General features: G+C 40.2%; 1 protein-coding gene across 1 annotated transcript in view; it reads right to left on the reverse strand.

Annotated features, from left to right (window-relative positions):
• BTAF1 (B-TFIID TATA-box binding protein associated factor 1) overlaps positions 1-15,361 on the reverse strand; it is an 83,412-nt gene that overhangs the window by 6,823 nt on the left and 61,228 nt on the right. The window contains exons 26-35 of the mRNA XM_061635553.1: positions 8,240-8,392; positions 5,526-5,647; positions 5,265-5,432; positions 5,015-5,092; positions 4,801-4,930; positions 4,541-4,682; positions 4,269-4,399; positions 3,437-3,562; positions 1,585-1,737; positions 611-822 (exon numbers count right to left, since the gene is read on the reverse strand). Coding sequence (XP_061491537.1) covers positions 611-822; positions 1,585-1,737; positions 3,437-3,562; positions 4,269-4,399; positions 4,541-4,682; positions 4,801-4,930; positions 5,015-5,092; positions 5,265-5,432; positions 5,526-5,647; positions 8,240-8,392 — 1,415 coding nt within the window. The remainder of the gene's footprint in view (positions 1-610; positions 823-1,584; positions 1,738-3,436; positions 3,563-4,268; positions 4,400-4,540; positions 4,683-4,800; positions 4,931-5,014; positions 5,093-5,264; positions 5,433-5,525; positions 5,648-8,239; positions 8,393-15,361) is intronic.

Here is a 15,361-nt window from a genome sequence, read left to right on the forward strand (position 1 = left end):
TAGCACACAGCCAGAGAGCCTAGGGCAGCACCTACATGTAGCAGTGCAGCTAAGCCATGGACCAAGTTGCATATTGCCAGCTGACCATTTTCAAGAAGCTGAATTCTATGTCCACTGCCACACACTGTCCGACCCAGAGCACAAATTATATAATGTTACAGCATACTCTCACATGTGTTATGTCTAATCAGTGGTTCACAACATACTGCATGTGGCCCATCAACGCATTTCATGCAGCCCTTGAAGAGCCAGCACCACCCTTGGGCTCTGCCGCTTGGCACCCAATATAAAAAACAGAGTGTGCCAGCAATGATGAAGATTTCTCTTCTTTGCTAGCTCCACATTTATTCTGGGCACAAATTAGGGGCCTTTATGCTGAATGGTGAGCATAAATGTGTAGCATGCCAAAAGTTTTGTTCTGTGTTTAAGCTGGGTACAAGGAGGAATGGCCACCTCCTTGGCACCAAGCACAAAAGGGGACCTTCAGGGCCATCTGAGTTATGTACCCAAGGGGGACACAACTGAAACACAGGATGTCATTCTCTTCAGCAACAGTGGAGCTCCAAATGCAAGAACTCATCTGTTAGAAAACAGCTGTCACTGCATTTACCTTGAAACGATAGAATGCCTCTGACCAGCAGGTATGCTGCCATCCAATCGCAGATAGGTAACGGAGGGCAAGTGAGGCTTGAGAAGGTCATGTTCGACTATGTCCAGCATACTCTTGAGCTGACAGAATATAAGTATCCTGTGTTGTGCAACTATGGTTTCTGTGCCACTTTCTGAGGAACCGCCATTTCCCAAGCCACAATCTAGAAGCAACTTAAAGACCAAATATAAAAGCATCCCATTAGTCACTGAACATTCTCCCGTCAAAACTATTAGGTAGGTTTTGTCCACTGGGGAAATAGTAGAGTATGGGGTTTCCATGCAGAAGTTCCAGGTTTAATCCCTGGCATTGCCAGTTTTTTAAAAAACAGGTAGTAGGTGATGGAAGAGATCTCTGCAGAAAATCCATCGTGAGAGAGTACAGGACAGTCTGATCCTGTATGAGGCACCTTTCTATGTTCAATAATATGGGAACATAAAACAGATGAAGCTGTAATCAAGTTAAAAACCTTTGATTTCCAAGCCCTCTGGAGGTGCACACATGCATGCATTAGAAGCTAGGGAATGGCTATGACACATCAAGTAGAGCACCATTTATTTCCTGCTTCTGTTTTGGCATAAGCCTTAGTAATGAGGCACCAATGACAAAGCAAGAAGCACATCATCTTTTCAGAAAAGACTCTGAATCCAAGATTGCAACAAAACAAGGACTTAATTTAAGCAAATGTCTTCTTGATTATAAGATTCATATTTTAACACATGTGCTTTTACAAACAGATCTATAAAAATATTGTACACTTTTAATGGCTAGGTACTCTGAACAGTTTTAGGTAGCCCCAGCTTTCTTCCTGTTTTATACTCCACACAGTTCTCTCACTTTCCCATTCTTTGTTCCATCTATAAAATGAAGTTACAGATGCTGGTGTAAGGAGAATCTTTTTCCTAAAACCAGATATACAGCTCAGGTTTGCCCACCTGTTTTAAAGCAGAGAGTTTAGGTGCATGCTGGATGTCTCGAAGGGAAGAATTCTCAGCTGCAAGCTTTTCTGTAATCCTCTTATGCTCTGGATGATGAACAGTTAAAACTAATGCTGGATGGTTGCATAACTTCCTTAAATACTGTAATGCCTTTAAAAAAAGCCATGAAATATGCATAACTTAAGATATATTCAGACAACGCAGCATATAGCATCTCTTTCTTACCTATGAAAATCTTGCCAACAACTGGAGATGCATGCTGCACTTACTCCTAATTACGGTTAATGTTAATCATTTAGTCGTAGACACTTTGTGGAGGACCAAAAAAATAAATAAATAAGATAAACCTGCCTCTGAAATGATTACTCTACCCTGGACTCCATAAATTGCATTAGTCTGCTGAATAGTGATGATTTACCTCCTGTAAAAAATGCACTTCCCAGCTTACCTGAAACTATTTTGCCTAGAAACTTGTAAAGCTCAGGGTTGCAGTGAAGCACTCTAGCAAAATCTCTCTCAGTCTTAAGATGAATACTGCCTTAAAGGATAGAAATTATTTCACGTTGTATTCACTATTTAATAGTCAAAGTTAAAGCCACGCTTGGAAGCTTTGACCATGAACAATTTGCTAGGAAATGTTTTCCAGATACCTGATTCCAAAAGCACTATTTGAAAAATATGCATATAAAATTGTAGCTGATCGTAGTTAGTTTATTCATTTATTGAGTCAGTGTGGTGTAGTGGTTAGTGTTGAACTAGGACCCAGAAGGACATGGTTCAAATCCCCACTTAGCCATGAAGCTCACTAGGTGACCTTGGGCCAGTCACTGTCTCTCCGCCTAACCTACCTCACAGGGTTATTGTGAGGATAAAATGGAGAGGGAAGAGAACAATATATGCCACCTTGAAAGATGGGGAAAATATATGATTTTGGAGCAAGTGAGCTAATGTCAAAATCAGTATCTATCAAGAAAGACATAGAGAAGCAAGGTAACCCGTAATTGAGCCTCAACTCTTCAACTAAATGCTTTTATAGCCTTTCCCAAATATTAGGAGACATTGCTCAAAACAGGTCTCTTCTATGATATCATTCTACAGCTAACTGCACTTAGTTTATTCATTTATTCAAAACATATAAGGAGACAGCCCACTTGGTTTAAAATCTAAGAGAATATACCACGCTAAAGTTGCAAATTATAATGCATTATTTAATAAAATGTAAATGTATATATCATAGAACTTCAACCCATTTTGGAACTTTAATCAGAGGTAGTTCACTACTTGGTTCAATTTAACTAGTGTTTAAGCAAACAATCGATAAGCTGGTATAGCACAGTGGGGAGGAGCGCCTGACTGGGAGTCCAGAGTCTATGAGTTCAAATCCCTGCTTGTGTCTCCTGGGTATAAAGGGCCAGCTAAAGATCACCCCCACAGTGAGTGGCTCAGGGGTTACGTGCCCCAGGGGTTACGTGCCCTGCCACCTGTGCAGCCATGGGCAAGCTGCATTGTCCCAAGGAGCCCAGTTGCCCCCCAGATGGCAGTTGCGGACAAGGAAGGGGCTGGCTTGTGCAGCTGTGGCAAGCTGAGCAGGCCCTAGCCAGCTGGGGAGGACTAGCCTCAGAGGGAGGCAATGGTAAACCCCCTCTGAATACCACTGACCATGAAAACCCTATTCATAGGGTAGCCATAAGTCAGGATCAACTTGAAGGCAGGTCATTTCCATAAGCAAACAATCCTGTTTGCTTCAGAGCCTGATCGTGATTAATTGTACCTGCAACAATTACATAAAAACTGCTAATCTATTAAATGTTCATTATCAAAACATAACAAAGCATAATGAAATGTCAACCTGAAACACATGTCCTGTGGCTTTAAGCTTTGGTTTTTCAGTCTCCTCAGTGAGTGAAACTGCTGAAACAGTTTCTTCCACATCACATTTGGCACGAGACTTGGCAAAATCTTCATAAAGTTGAATCTATAAAGAAAGGAATATATGCTTAATAAACCATTCACTTCAAAATTATCTCATAAAGGGGTATACTCAACAGTATCAGCAACCTCAGCAACAAAGTTGACAAAAGATAAGTATCCTGTGTTGGACAGCCATGGTTTCTGTGCCGCTCTCTTAGAAAATGCTATTTCAACCCATAATCTAGCAATAACTTCAGTTTCTGAACTCTCCACACATTACCATTTTCAGGATTAATATACTGCATTTCCTCTTTGCAAGGAAATATACAACCACAATTATCTTCTTCTCAGCATGGGCACAAAGGAAAACACTGCTTTGAGAAGGGCACGCTACTCAACTATTTTGGCCCAGAAGGACATAAGCAGTTGTTCCATACCAGAGCAGCATTAACTATCGCTTGTTGTTGATTTCCTTCAGATACACCAAATGATTATAATTTCTTGGCCAATCTTCATAATGAGGTCCCAACTATTTTTTAAGTATTAATATTTTATTTGAAGCCTAGCAACTAAGCACAAGGAGTACATGCGTAGGCTGCTCCAGCATTAGTATTAAATGGCTACTGCAAATACATCAAAAGCCAACAAATTAATGAACATACACTAAATGTAAAACTACACCAGAAGTCAAAAGCTATTCCAACAGGCCAGGTAAAAACAAAGGGTTTTGAGTCTGAGAAGTTATGGACAAGTTATTGCAAGGAACGTGCCTGTAGAGAACTAAGGATGCAGTAATAGTCTTGAATAATTTTCGGTGGAAGATCTTGCAGCACATCTTCTTTCATCCTTCTCAATAAAAATGGCAGAACTTGCCTATGCAGTGCTTCCATTGCAAGAACGCCTGCAAATGCCCACAAAAGGAAAAGCATATTATTAGAGAAGCCGTTAAAAATTAAGAGATTCTTCTGGAATCATATCAACAGCAGGATTACTTTTCCCAAGAGCAAAAGTGCTTCATTAAGCTACAAAACTTGCTTCTTACCTGCCTCCTGTTCCCGACTGGAGCTCCGAGCATCTCTACTTGCTAAAATGGGTTTGCTGTAGCGAGCTGCAAATTGGCGCTCTGTACCCAAAAATCCTGGCATAAGGAAGTCAAACAATGACCACAATTCTAAGACATTGTTCTGAAAACAGGAGAAACATTAGTTACATTTTTTAAGTTACAACAAACTGGGCCAGTTCTCATGAATTTACCAAATAAACAGAAGAGTACAATCTTTTCAATAGATAATTGGGGATTACCTGAATTGGTGTTCCAGAGAGTATTATCCTATAATTGGCAGCCAACTGTTTTATTGCTTTTGATAGTTTTGTTTTTCCATTTTTGATGACATGGCCTTCATCAAGAATACAGTAGTTAAATTTAATATTTCTAGGGAAAAAAAGACAATCAACTTAAAATAGTTTTAAAACATGTAATATACTTTAAAAGAACAGGAAGAATGATAGTTCTTACTTGAAGAAATCAATGTCATTTCTCACAACATCATAGGAAGCTACAATTAGGTTGTGTTTTTTTACATGGTGTTGCAACCTTAAGAGGACAAAAGATAAACAAAGTAAGACTTTAGAACTATACAGAAACAAAAAACAAATCTATTTTTTTAGACTGCACAATTATTTCAGTACTTTTGCACAATCCCTACTGAAGGAATTGTAATTTCAAAGCAAATCTTAAAACTAGACTTCTGCAATGGATTATTTACCTTGCCCTTTCTGTGGGAGGGCCAGTATAGTGCAAAGGATTCAGATATTCTTTGGAACAAAATTTGCCCACTTCATCCACCCAATGGCCTGTGAGTGTGGGAGGACACACTACTAAAGATGGAAGTGGAACACTATCAGCCATCTTAGTTCTTGCATATTCTTGGGTCCTTTGGAGAAAACCACATTACAAGACTGGTTACATCTTCTATTCTGCAAATGTGTTGAAGTAAGAATTGACCAGCAGTAATTGTGTGTGCTACCTGAGAAAGTGATCTCCTGCAAGAATACAGATGGACTGCAAGGTTTTTCCTAAGCCCATATCATCACAGAGGATTCCATGAAGCTTGTATTTGTTGAGAAAAGCCAACCAGTTCACACCTTCCTGTAAACGGAAAGGAGCAGGGGGATAGGAATGTCACTTAGGTTTCTCTTATTACAAAAAGTTACATGCTGTCCTTTTAGTTCTAAAAATGGCCTCCACGATTAGCAGCATTTAAAATATTACAACTGAAAAACAGAGCATAAAAAGTAGGCAAGATAAAACGAATCCAACAACAGGGAAGATTAAAATACATTAAAAGTCTGGTGAACCAAAAAATATCTTAGCCACTTGTCTAACAAAAACAAATGAAAACAGGGCAATGAAAAGATCAGGCTGGATGACAGCTAGAGAGCAAGTGGCAAAAAATGTGCTGTAAGGCTGATCAGGCACCAGTAAAACATCATAACTGTGCCTACTGAGTGGTGGTGAGGGTGGCAAAGAAGGCCCACTTCTCTGCCTCCACTGCATTCTCAAGTAGCCGCCCAGTGGAGCTTTCTCGTATTGTCTGGGTCTGTTGACATCAACTCCAGGAAATGGAGTTATAGACCCTTCGGAAGCCCACTGTAAATTGTTTGCAAGGCAGTTCAAGGGTTAAGTTGCTCAGCTCTGTAGGTAGTGATCCGATTGCTCCTGAAAAACCCCACCCTGTACCCATTAATTTGTGACAACTACCACCCGGTCACAAATACTCCCTTTTTAGGGAAGGTGATTGACATTTACCATGGTATCCTTCTGAGCTGACTTGGTGAGATGGGTTTTGGCAGCATTGCTTTACAGTGGTTCTGATCCTAACTCCAGTTTCTTTTCAGAGAATAGCAATGGGTGATTGTCTTTTGGCCCCCTGGCAGTTGTGCTGTGGGGTGCCGCAGGGTACCATCTTGTCCCCAATGCTGTTTAAGATCTATATGAAGCCCTTAGGAGCAGTCATCAGGAAATTTGGGGTGAGGTGTCAGCAGTATGCTGATGATACCCAGTTCTATTTCTCTGTAACACCTGCATTGGGAGAGACTTTGAAGCCCAGAACCAGTTCCTGGACTCAGTGGTGAGCTGGATGAAGGCCAATAAACTGAATCCTAGGAAGACGGAGGTGCTGTTGGTTAGTGGTACTTGAGTTTGGATAACTGGTCAATTGCCTGCTTTGGATGGGGTTGTACCCCCTCTGAAAGAGCAGTTCTGTAGTGTAGGGGTGCTCCTGGATCCATCTTTGTCGCTAGAGGCCCAGGTGACCTCTGGCTAGGAGTGCCTTTTACCAGCTTTGGCTGGTAAAACAGCTGTGGCTGTTTCTGGACTGGGATAGCCTGACCACTGATGTCCATGCACTGGTAATCTCCAGGCTGGATTACTGTAATGTGTTCTATGTGGAGCTGCCCTTGAGGTTGGTCCAGAAGCTGCAGCTGGTGCAAAATGAGGTGGCGTGACTGTTCACTGTGGAAGGGTATCACCAACATGTTATCACCGGTTGCTGAACGAATCGCACTGGCTGTCCATTAGCTACAGGGCCAAGTTCAAGGTTTGAATTTTGGTGTAGAAAATCCTATGCAGCTTGGAAACAGGATACCTGAAAGACTGTCCTACCCCTATATACCCAGTCGATCACTACACTCTGCAGGTGAGGACCTCTTGCAGATACCATCTTATCAGGAGGTCCATTCCACACAACATAGCAAGCTTCAGTGTCGTGGCACAGACACTTTGGAATTCTCTCCCCTTAAATATTAGATAGGTGCCATCTCTGTTATCTTTTCGGAGCTAATGAAAACTTTCCCTTTTCAACAAGCCTTTTAAAGTAGAGACTTTAAGTCTGCATCTGTTCTGGAATTGCTTTTAAAGATGTTTTTTTAAAGATGCTTTGTTTTAATATGTTTTAAAGTCTTGTTTTTAAGATGTTTTAAAGTGCTTTTAGTGTTTTTTTTTTGCCACCCTGGGCTCCTACTGGGAGGAAGGGCAGGATATAAATCTAATAAACAAACAAACAATAAATGAAAGAACCAATTTAACCTCCCTTTGGGAGGGAATTTCACAATGATGGCACCATCACTAAAAAGCCTCAGTCTTGCATATCTGGCAACCACACCTCTCTTGGCTATATTAATGCTTTTCTTAGAAGAGAGAGATTCTACTAGAAGTAAAAGCTCAGTCCTCTCCTCTCAGTCAGAACTCTGATATTTTAATGTTAGCACTATAGCACTGCACAGAAGAACCAACATCCAAACGTGGATTAGAGGCAGAAATTAGATAAATATTTCTAAAATGATCCTGCCATGAACTTTTGCTTAAACTGCCTTTGCTGCTCAAAAATGTCTTACTACCAGCACACAGGAATTTATTTCCATCCTTGCTCATCAACTTCATGACTAATCTTAGGAATCTTATTAGGTACAGTTCTTGATCAGTAGAAGCAACACCACTTTAGTTAATTTTTTAAAATTTCCAGATAGGCATTATTTGGAAAAGTTTTTAGAAAAACATTCTCAAGTCTTTTATAAACTTTTGACTGGAAGCAGGTTCAGAAGGCTATAAACTAGTATTTCATATCAGGTTACAAAACACAAATTTAAATAAGCTATCCAAACCAATCTGGACAACCAATTGGAAAAGTTGTGCAGGTCCAGGAACACACACACACACAAGCACCTTCCTGTAAGAAATTACCTGCTGATATTTTCTTAATTCTGCTTTAATTGGGACTGGAATTTTATAGTTTTCTAGTTTTTTCCCATCCAATAATTGTTCCAGAAAATGGCGTTCCTTGGCTTTAATTTTGATTAAATCTTCCGACATATTTGGTGGGTCTGGTATTCCAGCCTGAAAGAAAATAAACATGCAAGGTACATATAGATGTACAATTGAAATAGAAAACAAAGTTGAGGAATCCCAATGATTCTTCTAATTCATGTTTTCATTCTATATAAATATTCTACTAAAAAAAGCATAATGAAGTCACATAACTAGAAAGAACTTGACAGAAATAGGTCAGCTTTCAGACTTTAAAAGACAGTTAAACATTTAAGCAAACTACCATGTTGTACTGTGGTTGTTTACTTGAAAGGAATTTTGTAAAAGTGTGCTTTGACTAAAATTAAGAATCGAAGTAATGAGTGTTCTATTTCATGAGCTACTCAGGATTCTGGAAATAAGTGGCAACTAGCAGAATAAGACAATTATTTGGGAGAAAGGTGAATCTCAATAAAGTAGGGTGTACAAACAACAATGTCCCTTGAATTTTGCAGATATACAGGTGTTCAAAGGCTCAACAGCTAAGCCGTTTGACATGCAGGCACTCTCTCTCTCTCACTACCCCCATGCCAGTAGATCACAGATATATTTGTACTGCATGCTTTAGAAAAACAAAAATATGCTGCAACTCAACAGGAAGGACAAAGTGTACAATGAAGTATTTTCCCAAGCAGACTAACTCTAAATGCCTGGTTATAATTTAATGTTTTACATTGTATCATGTTACAGTGTCTGTAACACTGACGCTGTGCCTTTTAAACTGATAGCCTGCTTCAAAAGGTGCAGTAGGGAAGGTGTAAATGACTCATTTATCTTTTCTACAACACTCACTTCTTTGTATGGTGCTATATTTCTTGCTATATTCCTGAAAAATATCTTGATCTTTCAGTGTTAAATGTCATGATTTGTTGTTATGTGCCTTCAAATAGATTATGACTTATGGCGACCCTATGAATCAGTAACTTCCAAGAGCATCTGTCATGAACCACCCTGTTTAGATCTTGTAAGTTCAGGTATGTGGCTCCCTTTATGGAATTAATCCATCTCTTGTTTGGCCTTCCTCTTTTTCTACTCCCTTCTGTTCTCCCCAGCATTATGGTCTTTTCTAGTGAATCATGTCTTCTCATTATGCGTCCAAAGTATGATAACCTCAGTTTCATCATTTTAGCTTCTAGTGACAGTTCTGGTTTAATTTGGTCCAACGCCCAATTATTTGTCTTTTTCGCAATCCATGGTATGCACAAAGCTCTCCTCCAACACCACATTTCAAATGAGTTGATTATTCTCTTATCTGCTTTTTTCACGGTCCAACTTTCACATCCATACATAGAGATCAGGAATACCATGGTCTGAATGACCCTGACTTTAGTGTTCAGTGATACATCTTTGCATTTGAGGACCTTTTCTAGTTCTCTCATAGCTGTCCTCCCCAGTCCTAGCCTTCTTCTGATTTCTTGATTATTGTCTCCATTTTGGTTAATGACTGTGCCAAGGTACTGACAATCCTTGACAAGTTCAATGTCTTCACTGTCAGGTTTAAAGTTACATAAATCTTCTGTTTTTCATGATTTACATAGTCAAAGGCTTTGCTGTAATCTATAAAGCACAGGGTGACTTTCTTCTGAAATTCCTTGGTCCATTCCATTATCCAATGTATGTCTGCGATACGATCTCTGGTGCCTCTTCCTTTTCTAAATCCAGCTTGGACATCTGGCATTTCTCACATATATGGTAAGAGCCTTTGCTGTAGGGTCTTGAGCATTACTTTACTTGCATGGAATATTAAGGCAATAGTTCAATAATTACTGCATACCCTGAGACTCCCTTTCTTTGGAATTTGGATGTATATGGAACGCTTCCAGTCTGTGGGCCATTGTTTAGTTTTCCATATTTCTTGACAAATTTTTGTGAAAATTTGGACAGATTCAGTCTCAGGAGCTTGTAGCAACTCTATTCGTATGCCATCTGTTCCTGGTGATTTGTTTCTTCCAAGTATTTTAAGAGCAGCTTTCACCTCACATTCTAAAATTTCTGGTTCTTCATCATACAGTTCCTCCATCATTGAATCTGTCATCCTGTCATCTCTTTTATAGAGTTCTTCAGTGTATTGCTTCCATCTTCCTTTTATTTCATCTCAGTCAGTCAGTGTGTTCCTCTGTTGATTATTCAACATCCCTACTTGTGGTTTAAATGTCCCTTTCATTTCTCTAATCTTTTGGAATAGGGCTCTTGTTCCTCCCTTTTTGTTCTCTTCTATTTCTATACAATAACTATTGTAATAGTTCTTTGTCCCTACGTACTAGTTGCTGTACTGTTGCATTTAAGGTTCTGACCGTGTTTCTATCTCCTTTTCCTTTTCTTCTCTCTTTAACCATTTGAAGAGTTTCTTCAGTCATCCATTGAGGTCTTTCTCTTTTTAACTAGAGGTATTGTCTTTTTGCATTCTTCCCTGATAATGTCTCTGCCATCACTCCATAGTTCTTCTGGTTCTCTGTCAACTAAGTTTAAAGCCTCAAACCTGTTCCTTATTTGATCTTTATATTCTTCTGGGATGTTATTTAAATTGTATTTTGGCATTATGATGTCTTTGCTGTTCTTCTTTAGCTTTACTCTCATTTTCGATATGACCAGTTCATGAACTGTACCACAGTCTGCTCCTGGTCTTTTCACAGAAAGTATGGAACTTCTCCATCTACTGCTACCTATAATCAACTTGATTCCTATATTGACCTTGGTGATGTCCACGTGTACAGTCATCTTTTCGATTGCTAAAAAAATGTGTTTCCAAGAAGCAAATTATTGGCTTCACAGAATTGAACAAGTCTTTCTCCTGCTTCATTTCTGTCTCCTAAGCCGCAATTCCTAGTTCTCTGTTCCCTGCTTTTGCATTCCAGTCCCCCATGATTATCAGCAAATCTTGTTTTGGTGTATGATCAATTTCTTCCTGTACTTCTGTGTAAAATCTCTCCAATTCCTCTTCTTCTGCATTTGATGTTGGAGCATAGACTTGGATGATGGTTATGTTAATAGGTTTCTTGTTTAATCTCATTGATATCACTCACTCAGACCTTGCATTGTGGCTCCTAATTGCTTTTGCTACATCACTTCTCACTATTAAAGCAACCCCATTTCTTCTTAATTTCTCATTTCCTGCATAAAATATTTTGTAGTTGCCAGATTGAAAATGTCCCATTCCCATCCATTTTAATTCACTCACGCCAAGTATTGTAATGTTGATACATTTCATTTCTTGCTTGACAATTTCTAACTTTCCCCAGTTCAAGCTTCTCACAATCCATTTTCCTATTGTGTGCATCGTACAACTCCAGACTCTCCTTTCACATCTGTGCTCATCAGCCTCTGGGCTTCCTTTCCAGCTGCGTCATTAGTCACAGCGCTACTCGTACTTGTCCTTTGTTCTTCCCCAGTAGGTCAGTGAGTGTCTTCTGACCTGGGGGCCTCATCTTCCAGCACTATCTCGTGTTGCATTTTGGATACTTTGTTCATAGGGTTTTTGTGGTAAGAGATATTCAGAGATGGTTTACCATTGCCTTCTTCTGAGTTTGGATACATCTTAGTCTGGTGTCTCAGCTTTGACCATTCCTCCTTGGGTGACCCTGCTAGGATTCTAGTCTCTTGGTCTAGACTTCTGACTGCATTGCTCTCAGCTTCTTCGACACTCTCAAACCCCTCACCACATTAAGGTGTGCATCCTAGAGGGAGACTATACTGATACAGTGGCTGTTTTCTTTTTCTTAAGTACTTGATGGCAAGGGTTGAAAATAGCCCTAGTAGAATATACACTGCTGTGAGCACTACAGTTAGCTGTAACTAGGATGATTTTTCTATGTTTGGTTCTCAGATCAATCAGCTGCATAGACTTTCAATGACTCATAAGGATTTAGCACATTGATTACAGCTTCATCTGTTTTATGTTCCCGTATTATGGAACATAGGAAGGTGCCTCATACAGGATCAGACTGTCCTGTACTCTCTGGATTTTCTGCAAAGATCTCTTCCATCTCCTGCTACCTGGTTTTTTTAAAACTGGCAATGCCAGGGATTAAACCTGGAACTTCTGCATGCAAAGCCCATACTCTACTATTTCCCCAGTGGACAAAACCTACCTAATAGTTTTGACCGGAGAATGTTTGCCTACTAAGTTCAGTGACTAATGGGATGCTTTTATATTTGGTCTTTAAGTTGCTTCTAGATTGTGGCTTGGGAAATGGCGGTTCCTCAGAAAGTGGCACAGAAACCATAGTTGCACAACACAGGATACTTATATTCTGTCAGCTCAAGAGTATGCTGGACATAGTCGAACATGACCTTCTCAAGCCTCACTTGCCCTCCGTTACCTATCTGCGATTGGATGGCAGCATACCTGTTCCTTAGCTAATGAACTGAACCCCCTAGTAAAATAATAGTGAGCATGTCGTTGAAAAAGATAATACTGAATATTGTTGTTGCAGAGGATGTGGCTGAAGCCTCCTGGAAACTTGTGAAACAAAAACAATCTATATTCTATTTATTTGTTGCTATTTAATCATTATTGCTAAGGTCATCCTATAGGGGACCCTCAAGAATCGCTAAGATATATGTAATTATCCTTCAACTGTTAAGGACTGCAGCTCTCCAGGAGAGCAAAGTTGTGCTATGTGCTGCTACTCTTGGAAAATACTTCCAAACAAATTTTTTCCAGGGCTATCTGCTAGAAATAACCTTCAGATTCTCATGACACTCATGAGGTAACCGATATTTACTTATGTATATGCCTCTGGTGCTCTAGAGGAACCAGCAGACTCTTCCCAAAGAACTAATGTTCTGGTGTGGTGAGGGGGAAAACCTAATAGTCTCCACAGACATGTCTTATAACTCTTCAATACTGTATGAACATTCCCGGGTCCAAATAACCACGAACTGGCTTTTAGGACTAAAAAATTATGTTGACCCTTGTAGCTGGATCTTATGCCACACTCCTGAATGACCGATGTGACAACCCCATAATTACTGAGTAGCATTCCCTTATTATATGTTGTTATAATCCTCATCATCATCGCTATCATTTTCACTTTATTTTCCTCTCACTGAGGGACTCCGTGTTCAAGGAGCTAATAATGGCCATCAAGGCAGTTTGCCACACAAGAAAAAATGCATTAGCATCTTGCCACTGTGATCTGACCAGTTTCTGAGACAGAGGTGGAACAGAAATACCCATCCTTAAGACTTGTATCAGGAGCAGCAAACACCCGAGAAGTAGAAGGGATGGACTTCACACCTGGTCCATTGTGTCCAAGACTGTTATAGCCTTAAAAACACATGTAGGCCATGATTTATTAGAGACCATTTCGTCACTTCTTTCTACATTCAGAACAAACCATATCTAACTCGCATGCAAGTCTGGGAACTTAACACCCTCCTCATCTGAAGAGGAAGCGTGCCCATGATATGGTTTTCTCATAATCTGACTGTGCGTCTGACTAATTTATTTTATTTATTCATTTTTTAATCATCCTCATCATTGTTTTTGCATGACTTGGCAGCAACAATTTGTGGATAACCAGGCTGATCAGCCTGTCTGTGGCTCAACTGAGAAACTACACACTGTGAATTAGACAACTGCAGCGTACCCAATGTGACACTATATGGCCCTGTTGAATACACTTGAGCCACTGTATCTCAGCAAATCAGAGATTTAACACCTCCCAGCCAAACTTGTCTTATCCGCTGCCAAAACAGATGCAGATCAGATAACTGCATGGACTAAGTGTCCTGCTCAACTGACCTGAATGTAGGCCAGTAAGCATATATGGCCCCTGCATTTTCTTTGTGGAGACCACAGATTTTGTTTCGTTTTTAATGAAGTGTCTTTATCTATTGCTTGTGCCCACAAATTCATCACCTGATGCGGATAATGCACATGAAGTAGCCCCTAGTACTTGCGTTTGAGGTGGGCACTGTGCATTTGACAGGAGCTCATCTGCATGCTTGATTGCAGTTTGCCAAGCTGAATTAGTGCACTTCAACTGACCAGGGCATCCAGGCCATATAGCATATCTTCCTGCTCTCCAGCAATTTAGCTGCCCTTGTAAAGGCCATTAGTTGCTGCCCAGTCAATGCCACAGGACTACCTAAGACTATTGAGGTAACACAGCAGGATTATTCAGACCAAACAGCTTTTCCACCTATGAACCATCTATATCCTCTAGGAAGACAACTGAATCATCATACACATTCTGTTGCATCTCAGTGGGTTGTCTGCCAAACCTCTATACCATCAGCATCAGTGCTCTACCTCTGGACACATCATGTGGGTCTAGTGAAGCAGTCACATGTTCTCTGTTGCTTCTGCTGCTCATTAACAGCATTGTTTGGCTGACTCAAATGAACACTGTGCTGTAATGTATTGGAAGGTAAATTATTATTCATTGGTGCAGGGCGTGATTGTGTAACTTGCTGCATTTGTGCAGGTGCTGCTTGAAAGGACTGGCTGGTTCTGCAGAAATGTCATCCATCAGGGCTCTACTAATGTGATTTACCACAGCAGGACTTAAATGGAAAGATTTCACCTGCTGAATTTCTTGACTGAAACCGGAGATGGCAGCAAAAAGCAAATTAACTGCATGTTTAATCTTTATGCTTTTGCTGCTGTTTTTTCAGCATTACACAATGGCACCGTATCTAAACAGATCTGTATAAGTTCAGACTGCTGGATGTTAACCCCAGTGCATTCTTCTTCCTCTGAATTTGAACTGAAAACGACGAAAGGATCTGGAGCCCTTTCATTCTCAGAGAGCATCTTTTGTTGCCACCCACTGCTGGCTTTGCTCTCCCACATAACCTGCTCTTCTGCACTTCCAATATTGGTAAAACTGCATTTTTATTTTTGTCCTTAGTTTTAGCAGCATTTTCCCTCCGATTGCTCTACTACCACATCACTTGCAGGGTTTGTAATGCTTTTGTGCATGTTTCTGGCCACTCTCTGTGATACTGCAAGAGTTAATGGGCCACCCACTGCCTGTGAAGCTGTTTTCTGTT

The sequence above is a fragment of the Rhineura floridana genome, chromosome 7 (genome assembly GCF_030035675.1).
Source record: "Rhineura floridana isolate rRhiFlo1 chromosome 7, rRhiFlo1.hap2, whole genome shotgun sequence".
In the NCBI taxonomy this organism is placed as follows: domain Eukaryota; kingdom Metazoa; phylum Chordata; class Lepidosauria; order Squamata; family Rhineuridae; genus Rhineura; species Rhineura floridana.